At 43.8% G+C, this 15659-nt stretch overlaps 1 protein-coding gene and 1 long non-coding RNA gene across 3 annotated transcripts in view; one reads left to right on the top strand and one right to left on the bottom strand.

Moving 5' to 3' along the window:
- The window catches only part of ZEB1 (zinc finger E-box binding homeobox 1), a 74299-nt gene extending 68972 nt beyond the window's left edge, over positions 1–5327 (bottom strand). Inside the window, exon 1 of one of the 2 annotated variants that reach the window (XM_081931530.1) lies at positions 5207–5327. In XM_081931530.1, the coding sequence (XP_081787656.1) occupies positions 5207–5264 (58 nt within the window). In that variant the 5' untranslated portion in view covers positions 5265–5327. Of the gene's footprint in view, positions 1–2629; positions 2850–5206 lie in introns of those variants that run through there. The other variant, XM_081931531.1, reaches the window with a different exon arrangement.
- Positions 3668–15659, top strand: part of LOC309353399 — a 61361-nt gene continuing 49369 nt past the window's right edge. The window contains exon 1 of the long non-coding RNA XR_014161802.1: positions 3668–4609. This is a non-coding gene — a long non-coding RNA (uncharacterized lncRNA). The remainder of the gene's footprint in view (positions 4610–15659) is intronic.

The following is a 15659-nucleotide window of genomic DNA, read 5'->3' as shown; positions in this document are numbered from 1 at the left end:
AGCCTACCCACCCTCAGTGCACGTAAGAAAAAAAAAAGTTAGTTTTTTTCATCTACAATGCTGTCTTATTTATTTTATAGTAAAGTACATTGATTATTTGGAATGCGGGTGGCGCTGTGGGTTAAACCACAGAGCCTAGGACTGACCGATCAGAAGGTTGGCGATTCGAATCCCCATGATGGGGTGAGCTCCCGTTGCTTGGTCCCTGCTCCTGCCAACCTAGCAGTTTGAAAGCATGTCAAAGTGCAAGTAAATAAACAGGTACCGCTCATGCACTGCTCTGGTTCGCCAGAAGCGGCTTAGTCATGCTGGCCACATGACCCGGAAGCTGTACGCCAGCTCCCTTGGCCAATAAAGCGAGATGAGCGCCGCAACCCCAGAATCGGTCACGACTGGACCTAATGGTCAGGGGTCCCTTTACCTTTACCTACATTGATTACTGCCTTCATTTTATAGATCTATGGTCTCGGACAGTAAAATCCGTGTTAAATTGCTGTTTTAGGGGGTCTTTTTCATAGTCTAGAATGGATCAATTCACTTTTCCATTACTTTCTATGGAAAAGTGTGCCTCTAGTTATGTATGTTTCTAGTTATGATCGGACCTCCAGAACAGATTATGGTTGTAAGTAGAGGTTCCACTGTATGTGTTGTGTGAACTGGTACATCCTTTTCATTTAAATTGATTCTCCCACCATTCAGCTTCACTGGACGATTCTAGGTTCTAATATTACGAGACACTGAGAAAAACTTATCTTCTCCTCACCAGGTATATCTTTATACACTTCCATGTCTCACTCCTTAATGTTTTTCCCCAAAACATAACATCTGAGCTGTTACTCTCAGCCCCAACCCAACTTGCAAAATGGAGATAGTATCTTACACAGGTGTTATAGATGAGAGAATGGAAATAAAGTACTTTGAACAATCCAGAAGGACCATATATTGTGGGAAAGTATTTAGGAATGTTACAAATAAAAAGTATACATATTCAGACAAAGCCAGCCATGGCCATGAAGAACTCTGTGGCAAACCACAATTGACCTAGCCATTGTTACATCATACGCTCCTAGATTTGGTTGGGGAGGTAGGTTCATCTGGAAATTGATTGCTCTTTGCCTTTAAGGCCAAGGCAGCCAGAACCTGAGTAGACATCAGGCAGTTCTTAGGACAGCCCAGTCCTACTGACACAGTAAACAACTTTATTCAAACATGTACTAAATCCACCTTGAGGACCTAAGACATAGAAAGCTGAGAAATAAATACCTGAAATAAGCAAGTGCTATAATCAGTCCAAAGTAAGCTGTACCATTTAAATGTAACAACCAGTAGCCATTTTAGATTAATAAAGTGATTTGCATAGATCTCTTTATTTGCAAACTTCAAGAACACAACAGAGAGCAGAAGCAAAACTATACAGTGTAATACTGACAGACCACTAAATAGTTCAGGACACTTTTATATGAAATTAATAGATTTATTTGTATTAGCTCAGATGACGTTTCTGTATTTGCCTAGACTAGACATGACAGCTCCTGTGCAAAAAAACCACGAACAAACAAACAAACAAACAAAAAACCGCTGCTCCATTTGAGCAGATTTCCTGACTCAAGTTCAGATTTCTAGCGTCAAATATTCATGTTTAAGTCCACACATCTTGGAATTCAAATACTGCAACTGTCAAATGAGAGGGCAGTGCAGTGATTACATTTAGATATTAAAAATGGCACATACCTCAGGTATACCTACATTGGTGCACAAAGATAATACACCTTTATACTGTTAAGGGGGGAGGGGGAAAAGAAAAGGTAGTTGATCAATGTATAGTTTAATAAGAGCCAAAGGCAGTGGAATCAAAAAGTAAGTCCTTTAAAAAAATTACACCATTTTAAAAAGGTGTGCACTACTCCATTAAGACAGCAGCGGTACTTAATCTGGTGTTACAGCTAAGTAAAAATCACATTGCTGGAAATCAGTTTATCATAGTCTGTCCTCCTTAAGACTGGAGACAGGAAAAATATTACACAGGATTAGCAGGAAGACATGGTACCTATCTTTGAAAGGCATGAAATCAACACCATCTTCATGGAAGAGATTTGATATAGAAATAATTTCAATTGTCCATTTGTGGGAAAGGTTTGAGGGTTAAATTTCCCTGGCAATTCTGATCGGTAAACATTTGCAAGTCAAACAGGAACCTACTGCTGAGAAATCTCTATTATCCGGCATCTATTATCTCGCCTACCCAGTGATGGTTAATGTAGAGCAGTTCAAGTTATTCTTTATGTGTTAAAAGATTATAGTATAATCAGAACCACTCAATAATAAATCAAAGGCTTTCCTTCAGAACCTGAAAACACTGGGGTGACGATTTTAACCGAAATAATGAAAAATGAAAAGATACCTGGAATAGGATTATATCCCACGCACCTTTTGTTTTCTACGAGTCATGCATGCTGCAGACGAAATGGTTTGTGCTAAACAGCCTCAAATCTATTTTTCTAATATTAAGCACAAAGGAACAACACTGACAGCAAGCATGGTAAATAAATATCTCCCTTGAGAACAAGAGCAGCAGTCAGGAGCGCTGACATGCATGCTAGAGAAACCTCACACACCATTTTTTCCCTACCTGCACAAGTTGCCATTTGCTGCAGCCGTCAAAATCCCTCTTCCCCCTCTTCCCTGGTTGATTTCAAAAGGAAGGTTTTCCGGCAGTCTCTCAAGGCATCTACTAATATGCTTTACAAGTATAATATTCCAATTAAGCGTATCTTTAAGAGAAAATCCATTTTCTTCCTTGCTCAGGTAAACATGTTTACAGCTCCTGCCCGGAGACTGGGTGGTTCAGACTCCCATGTCACACACATGTCGTCAGCAACAAGAAAAGCCCCCTTTCTCTATCATTAACATTTTAAATAAGGTAAGGAGAGAGGAGCACTTTGCAAACTTACCTTTAATATTGCCTCAACATTAAACAGACCACACAAATGCGTGCTCTAAAACAGGAAATTAGCATTACAATATCCCGTATATATCCTGATACTTGCTATAAATAAACCCACCCCATACAGAGCAGGGAGCTACTAGTTCAGAACCACCCGATCAACTAGTTAGTCGATTAGAAGGCCAATGTTTATGTGCGTGTTTCACGTTAAGTATCAGAAGTCGTAGCGCCCTCTCACCCGGGGAAACCATAATTCCTTCTCGGAGATATTAAAAAAAAAATCCTGTCCAAAACGTCATGATCTCGGACCAACCACTAGAACCCTTCCAATCCATAACCGTATACAGGAAATGCCAAACGAAAGCTTAAAAAAAAAACTACCAAGAAAGGTTACAAAACCTCCCGTTTTACATCCTAAGAAGTCATCAGTTTTCCCGTTATTTTTTTTTAATAGAATACATAAGAAGAAAAATCCAACAACATAAGTTTTGAGTATTTATTCCCCCACTTTTCAACGCAGGTTTCAACTCATTTCAAAGTAATACGTATGCATAAGGGGGGGGGGTGAGAGAGAGAGACAGCCCTTAAATCTGAAAAGTAAGCGTCATTCCTTATATAGGCTGTAGCAGTTGTTCCTAGCCAGCGAAGAAAGGCGGGGAGGGGGCGCAGCGGACAAACCGTTACCACCCATTATTATGATTATGATACAAACAGGTACCTCGAAATCCAAGAAGAGGGCGAGAAAGAGAAACTTGGCTGATTCACGTCCCCTCCCCAACCCACACAGAAAGAAAGCCTTCCTTTTGCTCTCTCTCTCCCCCCGCACCCCAATCACGTTGATAAAGGAGGGGAGAAGGGGGGAAAAACCCACCCACCCAACCTCACAGAAACACTTCCAACACTTCTGCCAAGATCTGGAGGTTGGCGGGGGTGTGGGAGGAGAAACAATATGTTCAATGGCTACGGAGATAAATCAACATGCACTGCAGGCACTAAAAGAGGCGGAGGCGAAAGTAGCGGGGGGGGGGGGAGAGAGAAGAGGGGGGAGCAATACATAGAAGGCAGAGGAGGAGGGGCAGAGAAAAGGAGGGGGTCCCTTTCCAGGGCAATCTCAGGGGTGCGCATGTGGTGCGTTTCCCTTGTAAAAAAATGGGGAAAAAAAGAAAATCAATACACACTGCAGCAAGCAACAGTGCTTCCCCTCGCCTCCCGCTTTCCCCCCGCTTCTTCCCCAGCCGGGGCCAAAACACGCCACACGCCAGAGAACGAAGTCCCCATTACAGTCATCCTGCCCTCGACGTTTTTGTTGCGTGTCTGGCAAGCAGGTAGTTCGGGAGTTACACGCAGTTTCCTCTGGATCTCTCCCCCCCCCCCACTCCAAACTATGAGCCTTAGCGCACCATCCACCCCCCACCATCCCAAAACAACAACAACAAACTATGGGGGGATCGCGAAGACTGGAGGTGGGAGGCTCGGGGGGGGGGAAGCGCCGCGCTTCCCTCGGGGACTTTCCCCAGCGCGAGGGGAGGAGAGAGAGGAGGGGAAGTGACCCCCTCTCCCTCCGCAATAGCAAAGTCCCCCCCCCCCGAAACAAAAAGTTTGGGGAGCGGGGTCGGAGGGGGCGCCCCTTCTCCTCAGAGGCCGGCGAGACCCGCCTCAGCCCAGGTAATAAGTTTCCAAGTTGAGGTGAGGGGGGGCCCGTTATGAGGTCGAAGGCGCGGCCTTCCTCTCTCTCTCCCCCCCCCCCAAGAGAAGGGACCGGAGTGACTAGGAAAATAAGAAAGAAAGACACCCCCCCCCGGCTCCGCTTCGCCCTCTCGCTCCTGAGGGAAAGAAGCCGGGGACGGGCGGCGGCCGGGCAAAATGAAGGGTGGGACACGGGGGAAGAGAAAGAGGAGGCAGCGGGCGGCGTGTAACGGTCCCCGGGCAGGGCTGATCCTCGCCGGCGAAGGAGGCTCGAGTGGAGGAGGCACCGCTAGGCGGAGAAGGAGGCAGCCCGGCGGCGGCGGCGGGGAGGGAGAGCGCGAGGCGGGGAGGGAGGCAGGCAGGCAGGCAGGTAGCGGATCTAACGGTGCAGGGCGAGCCGGGCTCCCGGCGAGGAGCGCCCGGGAAATTACTTTCTACTTCTCGGATCTGCTTCTGTCTGTCTTCTTTCTTCTTCTTCCTCCCCCCCCCCCCGTTTCACTCCGCCCGACCCCCGGCCCGGTCCCCCCTGAGCGTCCCCGGCGCGGCGCGGGCCGTTGCCCGGCGGAGCTGACTGACCGTTATTGCGCCTCGGGTTCGCCTGCTTCCTGCGCTTACACCTGGGGCCATCCGCCATGATCCTCTCGCTTGTGTCTAAATGCTCCAGTCACCTCCTCCCCCCTCCCTTCCCCCCTCCCCCTCGCCGCTCTCCCCCCCCCAACCCCCGCCCGGACCTGGTTTACGACACTGGGTGGTTGGGTGTATGTGTGTGTCTGTGTATGTGTGTGCGCGCGTGTGTGTATATGTCCTTTTCTCTTTTTTTTACTTTTTTACATCACCTTCCTACACCTAGTGCTCGGCCGCCGGAACCTTGTTGCCAGGGGAGACGGCCGCTTTACGGCAGCACGTTTGAACCGGCAGGAGGGAAAAGTTTCTTCTTCGCCCCGCTTGGGCGCGACGCAGGTACCCGTGTGTGGCGCACGGGGCGCGGAGGGGGCGTCAGAAGGAGGGCCGGGGAATGGGAGGAGGAGGATTTGGGGTTAGAGAGAGAGAGGGAAAGTGCCTCTGGATGTGGGGTGTCTAAGGGGAGGGCCCAGAGGACGACACGGATAGAGAGCGAGAGCGGTGCCCTCCGGCGCAATGGAGCCGGGCGAGCGCGCGTGAGCCGCTAGTGCTGGAGCCGGGCGAGGAGGCGCCGCTAGCCGCGCTGTTATTATTATTATTATTATCATCCTCATGATCACGGATTGCAATTTGTTGTCGCTTTATATCAGTACAGCACAAGCACAAGCACATCCGTGCATCCGTATCAGCCCAAAGCGAACTAAAGGGAAAGCAACGAAAAGGCTTGCAGAGAGATAGAGAGGTGAAGTGTGGATTTGTTGTTTACACGTTTCATTCCTACGGTGTTTTTGTGCGCGTGAAGTTTTCGCGTGTGTGTAAGTTGTGTCCTGGTTTTACCGGTAGAGCTTGGTAAAGCATCTTAAGTTCAGGAGTGTGGGATCATGCAGCTCGTTCATGTGTACACTTGCTGGTGGATTACTGAATTGTGGGGACACGCACGGCCGGCTTTACTGTCGACACACGACTTCCCAGGGCTTCTGTTTGAACTGTTAGCTCGCTTAATGTAGATTATTTACTTATTTATTTAGAGTTTTAGACAATTCATCATGCCCGCCCCTTCTGGGGGGGAAAGTGACAACAAGGCGATTTACAACAAAGTGAGAAGTAAGATGAAAAGAATACAGAAGGTTCTAAAATAATGCAATCTTTAAAATTCACAACTCATAAAAATGCACGGAATGGCCATTTATTAAGAGCCACAGTAGCAGCCAATTGATTGATTGCATTCGTAAAGCCCACCTTTTTTATCCAAAGTGCTGAAGGTGGTGTATGTAGTTCATCCTCTCATTTAATTACCACAACAACCTTATAAGGTGGGTTAGGCTGAGAGGCTGTGACTGGCCCGAGGTCACCCAGTGACCTTCATGGCTGAGTGGGAATTGGAATCCTGGTCTCGTAGGTCCTAGTCTGATACCCTCTCATCTGATCAGGTCTCTCTTCCAAATACCTGCAGAAAAAATGTGTTTCTTTGCCAGCTGCCCGAACCGGGGCCAGATGCAGTTCAGTAGAAGAGAGGAACTTGTGCATGCAAGGAGCCACCACTGAAAATGCTCTACCCCCCAAAAAGAATGCTAATGGAAGTGAGGAGAAAACGGAGCTACTTTGGTGAAAAGGAAGGAGAAAGCAGACACATGGGAACATCACGGGTTCTGAATCGCCACCCTGACTTGAGATTTGGTACAGTTAGTTGACAATGAACAGGAAAATAACCATGAATTGCAATAGTGCTCAGTTGACCCGTCAGATGATTGCCTCCTAACATGACTGGTCAAGTATCTTCAAATACTGGATGGACATCTCCAATGGCCTATGGCCATTTATTTGGGAGCAAGTCCTACTGATGTAAGTGCAGCTTACTGCTGAGTAAGCATGCATAGGCACAGGTTGCAAAATGGTCTTAGCCTATGGTTTTGAATAATTTCTTTATATATTTAAAATATTTATATACCACCCTTAAGCCAGCCTTCCATTACAGGACAGTTAAATGCAAAAAATAAGAAACAATTGCAGTATGTTTAAAAAGTGCATTACAGGCATACCTCTGGTTGAATGTGCTTTGGGTTGAGCGAGTTTGAGTTGTGCTCCGCGGCAACCCAGAAGTAACGGAGTGCGTTACTTCCGGGTTTCGCCGCTCGTGCATGGGCAAACGCTACAAATGATGTCACGCGCAGATGCGCAGTTGCTTGTTACGTTCGCTTCAGGATGCAAACGGGGCTCTGGAACGGATTCCATTCGCATCCTGAGGTACCACTGTATGGTGATAGTTATGAGGGGCTGTTCTGCATGCTTCCTTTCCACCTCACAGTGCAGCCTGTGCCATCTCACACCCAGTCATCAGTGGAATACAGAATCTTGAGTTGAATATGAGAGTAGCATTAATGTTAGGAAATATGCAACATGCACCTGTCTACGCAGTGTACTTTTTTGTATTTAATCTTTCATCAGAAACATACAAATGCTCTTCATACAAACAATGCCAAAAGAGAAAACAAAATACTAGATGCTTGTTCAATGTGCACACTGTCCATGAGGAAGAGACAACTCCAAGCCATGTGTGCATCACACAACCTCACACAAAATGACAAAGATACCTTGGTAACAAGTTCTTCTCAAAGAGTTTTTTGGTGGGTGGGGGTTGTTATTGTTCCCCCATGACAACTCGCAACCCTTTCAGCTTGGCATAACACCAGTGATGTGTAATCTTTAAATTGGCTGGCCACATGACCTGGAAGCTACCAGCAAAAATAAAATAAAATCTGATTTGATTTCTACAAAGTAGTTTACACACAGCTTCCAGAAAAATGAAAAGCTGCACCATCCCAGGTCCCAGATTATTAATTGCTCGACTACTGCTGACATCTGCTGAAGGCTTCTGACCCAACAAGCATTCACAATAGAACAACTTTATCACATATGATTTGAAGCCCCTTGGAGTATATTTCTGAACATGAGATGAAGGGACTGGTTGTTGCCTTCATGCCTGATTGCTGCGGGAAACTAAGCATTGGACTTCTGGCCTAGAATAACAAGTGTCTTAAACAGATTGCTGCAATTGAACACATACTTATGAGTTGAAGTGAATTGTCCCATTGAAGAAAAAAAGAAGAGTTATTTCTGAGTAAGCCTGCATTGAACTGGGCTACAGGAGAATGAGGTTCAGTTCCTCAGGTGGATTATAACAGAGGAGTTGTACTGCTTAGAAAGCTGTGCATTAGAGCGCTGTTCCTCCTCCAGTTCTACAATACAGTTTCACCTGCTTGTCTAATTGCTACCTCCGCCTCCTCCCTAGATTACTGGCAGGGATTTACTTGTCATGTACTTAAGCCTAGGTGTTACCATAGGATGATTTGCATAATTATTACCTTACGGGACTTTTTAAAAAGGCTAGAAGGTAGATGCCAAGCATCAAGCAGCACCCGAGCACAAGAGCATTTCTGCGATTTCCAGCAACTGGTATTCAGAAGGATACTGCCTCCCAGGGCCGGCTCACTCATGAGGCAAGGGGAGACGAGCGCCTCAGGCGGCAGCAACCACCAAAACAACAGATCCTGGTGTAGATCTTTATTCTCCCTCCTTGTTCCTGTGGTGGATCTTCACTCACCTCTTCGTCCCTTTGGGATGCCATAATGGGACGCCATTATGTGGTTTGCCTCAGGTGTCAAATGTGGAGGCTGAGCACAGCCATTGTGGCTAGCAGCCCCCAGCAACCATGTCCTCCATGAATTTATCTAATCTTTTAAAGCCAACCACATTGATGGAGGGATGCAGGTGGCGCTGTGGGTTAAACCACAGAGCCTATGACTTGCCAATCAGAAGGTCGGTGATTCGAATCCCTGCGATGGGGTGAGCTCCTGTTGCTCGGTCCCTGCTCCTGCCAACCTAGCAGTTCGAAAGCACATCAAAGTGCAAGTAGATAAATAGGTACCGCTCCGGCGGGAAGGTAAATGGCATTTCCGTGCACTGCACTGGTTTGCCAGAAGCAGCTTAGTCATGGCTCCCTTGGCCAATAAAGCAAGATGAGTGCCGCAACCCCAGAGTCGGCCATGACTGGACCTAATGGTCAGGGGTCCCTTTACCTTTACCTTTACATTGATGAAAGGTTTGGGGCAGTCTGTATAAAAATGCGTAAGTGATGATAAACATATAAAAATACATTATATTAAGGGAAATTGCTCTGCAAAAATGCGTATGTTAGGGAAAACTACATAAGCGAAATGTGTATATTTGGATTAATTTGCACTAAATTGCTGATAAATTTTCATGGGATTTTTTTTTTATAAAACCCAACAAAAAGCTTGCAAACTGAAATTTGGAGAGCTCAACTTGATTGGAAAAATGAGAAACTGAGAGAAACCAGAATTGGCAGAATCACCCATCACTACTCAAGGACATGTATTGGAACTGGTGCTTTTTAACTTGTTCAGAAATAGAGTAGCCAAGTTTTCTGATGACACCATATTATTCAGGATGCTAAAAAGAAAAGAAAGGAAGAACAAAAGGATTATGAAGAGCTGCAAAACAATCTCTCCAAACTGGGTGAATGAGCAATAAAATTCCCAATGTGGTTCAATGTACACATGTGTAAAGTGATGTACATTGGAGCAAAAAAGAGATTCACATTATATAGTGATGGGGTCTGATCTGGCAGTGAATGATCCAGGAAAGTTATCTTGGGGTCATGGTGAATAGCTCAGTGAAGACACTGACTAGTGTGCAACAGTTGTGAAAATGATTTTATTTTGGCAATCATTAGGAAAGGGAATGAAAACAAAACTTACATGATTATCATAATACAAATAATAATACAAATGTACAGTTCTGGTTGCTTTTGCATATTCTTTTAATTTTTTAAATTATCTACAGAATTTGGTTCGTCTGGAGCAAAAGATCGGCTAATCTTACAAAGGCAACTCAACACTGACAAGGAGGTACCATATAATCTGGACTCTTGAAAGTGCTTGATAAGACAAATGTAAGCCTTGATAGTAGAAGCACAGACGTAATCTCACCCGAGATGCAGCACTGGCAAAATATTTTGGAAAGAGCCACTGAAGTTGTAAAAGTACTTGCTACTCAAAACAGCACTGCATCGGAACACAGATATCCTGTTCATGTTCAGCAATAGCAATTCCTTAAAATGGTAAAGTTAATACTGATAGTTGAAGCCACGGCTTTGAAATAATCCATTAACAAGCTATGCATAACCATTATCTAGGCAAATAATCGAAGTGAGATAATTCAGTTCTTTGCAGTGCAAGTAAACCAAAATTTTTTGGCTCTAATCAAGGCAGCAAATTATTCTGCACAGTTGATGGTAGTCACTAATAAATGGCTTTTGTTGCAGGGTGTGTGCCAGAGTGTCACAGAACATTCCACCGACAGGAATATGCTCTGGCAAAGTCAACCTGGGAGCATTACGTGAGGCTTGAAAATTGTGGAGTCATCCTTTGCACTACCGGCATTTAGACCTTTTCCTTATCTGGCCCTCCAGGTTTTCAGTAAGGAAAAAACAAAAGTACAAGGGTGCAGTTTTCCTCCCTTGCTCCAGGGATCCAGAAGCAAAATGACAAAAATTTACTGCAGGGATGCATCCGGCCAAACCTTTTGTCCAGGTGTTGTCTCTCCTGTCATTTTAAGGAAGACACATTTTTGTCCCATGCAGTTTACCAAATATGGATTGGAAAGCACTTATTTTAAAGCTCAACAGGCACAGACCTGATCAGTAATTGGGTGACCAGTGTAATGTTCATGTGAGAGCAGGGTCTACATGTTTTCACACACACTACCCCAACTGTGAAACTACCCAAACCACTCACCTGTGAGAGCGGGTGAGAAAGAAACTGTTGTGGTCAATTTTCCTTTCACCTCCATGTACCTGGAGTTTTTCATTTTGCTGAGCTATCCAGCAAAACCTTGGCATTGCTGATAATGCCAAGGTTGCATGTTTGATCGCTGTATGGGACAGATGCATATTCCTGCATTCCAACTCCACGATTCTATGCTGAACTTTTTCCACTCTCCTGGATATGCAAGAGTCAGAGGTTTCTACATACAAATATACCTCTTTTTTCATTCTCCAACAGGTTCAAGAAGACAAATATACTCAGAAGAGTTGTGAGGCAGGGTCAGTGAGGGGTGGGGCCATTTTTATCGCTGAGATTCTCCCCATTAATGATAATTGCATTCTGCCCCATATATCTAAATCTTTTATTATTATTATTATTTCTTTCCAAGCTCTCAGTTGTCTTTGTAGATATTATGATTGTTTGTTGATAGCCACACTCCTAAATACTTCACTTTTTCCTCTATTTTCCAGATGGCAATTTCCCTTGATTCCTTTTTAGCTTGGTTATCCATGTTCTCAACTAACATTTTGGTTTTATCTTTGTTTATTTTGAGACCTGCCAATTTTCCAAGTTCAGTTATCTCCTTTAATAACTCTAGTGTATCTTCTTGAGGTTGTTCCAAAGTTAAGACAAAGACTCTCCTCTCTGCAAGAGAGGGGAGTGGTTGTGGGCGGGAGCCCGAGCACCGCCCAGCAGGGGGCGTTGCTCCCTGCCTCCAGCTCACCTGGCTGGCACTCACGCCCCCCCCGGTGGCCACCCAACCAGGTGCCGCGGTGGGGGCGTGTTCAGCAGCCTTTTGCTGCAGTGCCAGCCTTTCCCTTTCCTCATTCCTCAAGACAATATCATCTGCAAAAGCTTTTGTTTTGTAATTTTGCTCACCCACTGTCATTCCTCTAATTTTATCATTATTCCTAATCCTTTGCAATAGAATTTATAAGGTAAGAATCATAACAGAGAGTGGGCACCCTTGTCTTGTTTCTTTCATCAAATTGCATTTTTCTGACCCGATGTTATTTCTTATAATGTTTGCCCGTTGTTCCTTATATATAGCCTTGATACCTCCCAAAAATGCTATTCTTATTTAAAACAATCCCAATACTTAATGACACACAATGTCTAAAAGATTGGCAAAAGGATCTGTCTAAGTTTATCTGGAGAGGGAGGAAACCTAGGATCAAAAAAATAAGATTCTTATTGCTATAAAAGAGCAGGTTTTGCACTCCTAGATTTGGAATCGTATTTTGAAGCTGCTTGCCTGTATTGGATAAAAGACTGGATATTGCTAGAAAATACACAGTTGCTAAATTTGGAGGGTCATGATGTCAAACACGGCTGGCATGCCTGTATCTGGTATGGTAAAGCAGGAATACGTAAAAGCTTCACCAATCATGTCATTAGAAAAAAACATAATTAGGGTATGGGAAAAATACAAAAACCTACTAGAAAACAAAACACCAAGGTGGTTATCCCCAATAGAAGCTGAGACAAGGAAAAAAGAAATGAATGATAACAGGGGTACCTATAATGAATTGTTAGATTTTTGAGAATGAGAGCCCAAAATGAGGAAAATTGAAGAGATCAAAGAATTTGTATTGGACTAGTTAAATTATCATCAAATCAATTCAAAATTTAAGGTAGATAAGCAGTTGGAGCATGCTCTGGTTCATGGGGTCACTAAGAGACGGACACGATTAAACAGCAACAAGCGATTGGAATTTGTAGAAAAACCATCACAATTTGAAAAAACAACAACCCTAAGATCCAGAGCTAAAAATTTATCTAAAATGTATAGGGTCTTGATCGTTTCTTGGGAAACGAAAGAAGAATTTGCAAAATCATCTATGATCAAATGGGCACAGGCTGTGGGTCATAATATTTATTTAAACCTGTGGGAACATTTGTGGAAAACAAATATAAAATTCACCACTAGTTACACACTAAATGAGAACTGTTTAAAAATGATCCACAGGTGGTACTTGACTCCAAATAAACTAGCTAAAATGTTTAGATCTAAATGTGACTTATGTTGGAAATATAAGGAAACAACTGGAACATTTTATTATTCATGGTGGTCTTGCAGATTAATAAAAGACTTTTGGGAGATGATTTATAACGAACTTAAGAAAATGTTTAAAAGAACATTTCCTAAAAACCCAGGAGCTTTCCTTCCGGGAATAATGACAACAGAAATACCAAAAAAATCACACTACGTTATGGATGTATGCGACTACATCTGCCTGAACTTTGGTAGCAGAAAAGTGGAGAACAGATGCATTACCATCACGAGAAGAATGGCACCTTAAAATAATAGATTATATAGAACTTGACAGCATGACAAACAGATTAAGAAATAAAGACAATAAAAAAAAGAGGGCTGGGCATTATATACAGATTTTGTGGGAAAATACTATAACAAGAAAATAAGTGTAACATTGAAAAAATGCTCAGAAGTAGACATGACAAAATGCGACAGTATGGTAATAAAAATAATTTAGTACAGCAAGAAAATGCACTTTGAAAAGATATGAGATAGGAAACCAGGAAAAGAGTGGAACGTGAGATGAAATCAAGGTTTATAAGAGTCAATTAAATTGGAGGAATAAGTTTCTGCTTTATTTTAAGTTATGTTTTTCTTTTTTTCTTTCTTATTACCTTGTACTTGACTGTAACACAGTGTGCATTGATGATATGATTAAATTAAAAATAAAAATAAAAATCCTGAGGGCCAGCTAGAGGCATGGAGGGGCATATCAGGATCTGCAAGATCCCAAGCTGCTTCTTTCCCCATTACACCTGAGAAACAGCCTAAAATTGTATGAGGTTTGATGAAGGGTCACAGCTCATTGATTTGTATACAGAATGTTCCTGGTTCAATCTCCAGTGTCTCTAATATGGGCTGGTAATGTCTGCTGCCTGAAACTAGAAAGTTACTCCCAGTCAATATTGAGCTAGGTAGGCAAAAAATCTGACTTGGTTCTTCTTGTCAGCCCTGGAACTGGCATAGTTAATTCCCTCCCTTTGCAGCCCATGAAAGAAGAAATGAAAGCTGCTTTTCCTGTGCAACTGCAGTGCTCTGCCAGATGATTTCTCTCTCTCTCTCTCTCTCTCTCTCTCTCTCTCTCTCTCTCTCTCTCTCTCTCACACACACACACACACACACACACACCATAAATAAACCCATAGAATTGCTCAGCCTGCACAATAACGGCTGTCAATACCTGTTTTCTCCCTTAAAGCGTAAACTCTATAAGGAAAAGCATTTACAATTGAGTTGCGAAAATATTTACAAGTTTTCAGATAAAAATAATTTCCCAATACAGCTTTGAATTTGTCAGAATGTGAGATAACCGTCCATTGCTAAATCCGGCCACTTTCCCCCTTTATAACTTTACAGAAATTCGCCTCTTTCTTTGTCCTTGGTCATATCTCACCTTAACTACTGCAGTCTTCTCTCCAAACTTTTGTTGTCTCACCTTTGTCCACGTACATCCATCCTGCACTTTGCTGCCAAAATTACTCACCTCTCATCACTCTGACCGTGTGACTTCCTTAAACCCCTTCCCTGACTTCCTGTACACACATAGATCTTGCACAAGCTTCTTGCCATCCCCTTTAAAAACCTCCTGGCCTTGCCCCTCCTTATCTCTCTGTACTTATTTCCCAACAGGTTCCTTCCTGTGAGTTTTCCTCATCAGGCTCTACCACCCACCAATGCCTAAAGGTTTCCTGCTCCCTGAAATGACTTCATCCATTTTCCCTTCCTGCCCCTTATGCACAGAACTGCTTGTTGCATGATCACCTTAATCCCTTTTAAGTCGCACCTCAAAACTCAAGTTCTGCGGGGAAACTTTGCCACATCTCACCAATCCTAATTTAACTAAGCCAAAGTATATGTAATTGAAGGAATCACCTCTCTCTCTCTCTCTCTCTCTCTCTCTCTCTCTCTCTCTCTCTCTCTCTCGCTTATCCATGCCTCAATCTCCCCCCCCCCCGCCCGCCCCAATTCTCTGTTGCTTCCCTGTGTCTATATTGTAAGCGCCTTGGGGCTTACAATATATGTCATTCTTGTTCTTTGTAAACTGCCATGTACATAGATGGTACTATAAGTAAATAATTCACAGTGCTTTTTAATATCCCAAGGCTTGGTGGTGAGTGGAAAAGGATTATGGCATTGACTTTAACTTGGCGTTTCTTGGAGGGGCTAAGGATGCCACTGTTAGCCGTCAGGTGGCCAGAGAGATCGGGACCTCTTCCCTAGCTGTGCCTGTGTTTGGAACGTGCAATTAAATAGTGGCATCTTTTCATCTAGTCATTCCCCCCCCCCCCTATATTTCCTCTATCCTTCAACAATCCCTGTGTTATTTTCTTACATCGTCTCCACTGTGTTAAAAGCTTTCCATTCATGTTGCTGCCTTTTTTGCCTAGCATGTCTAGCCATTGTGCTCTGTACTCTTAATGATATCAGTAAACCTATCCATGCAGATCAGCATCAGAGTGAGAATGACATTCACATTTCCCCACGCAACTGGAAACGCACTCATTTAGATGCACCAAATATCTTG

Source organism: Podarcis melisellensis (genome assembly GCF_964234715.1).
Source record: "Podarcis melisellensis genome assembly, chromosome: 12".
Taxonomy (NCBI): Eukaryota; Metazoa; Chordata; class Lepidosauria; order Squamata; family Lacertidae; genus Podarcis; species Podarcis melisellensis.
Note: the sequence above shows the minus strand (reverse complement) of the source record. Positions and strands in the feature narration are given on the sequence as shown.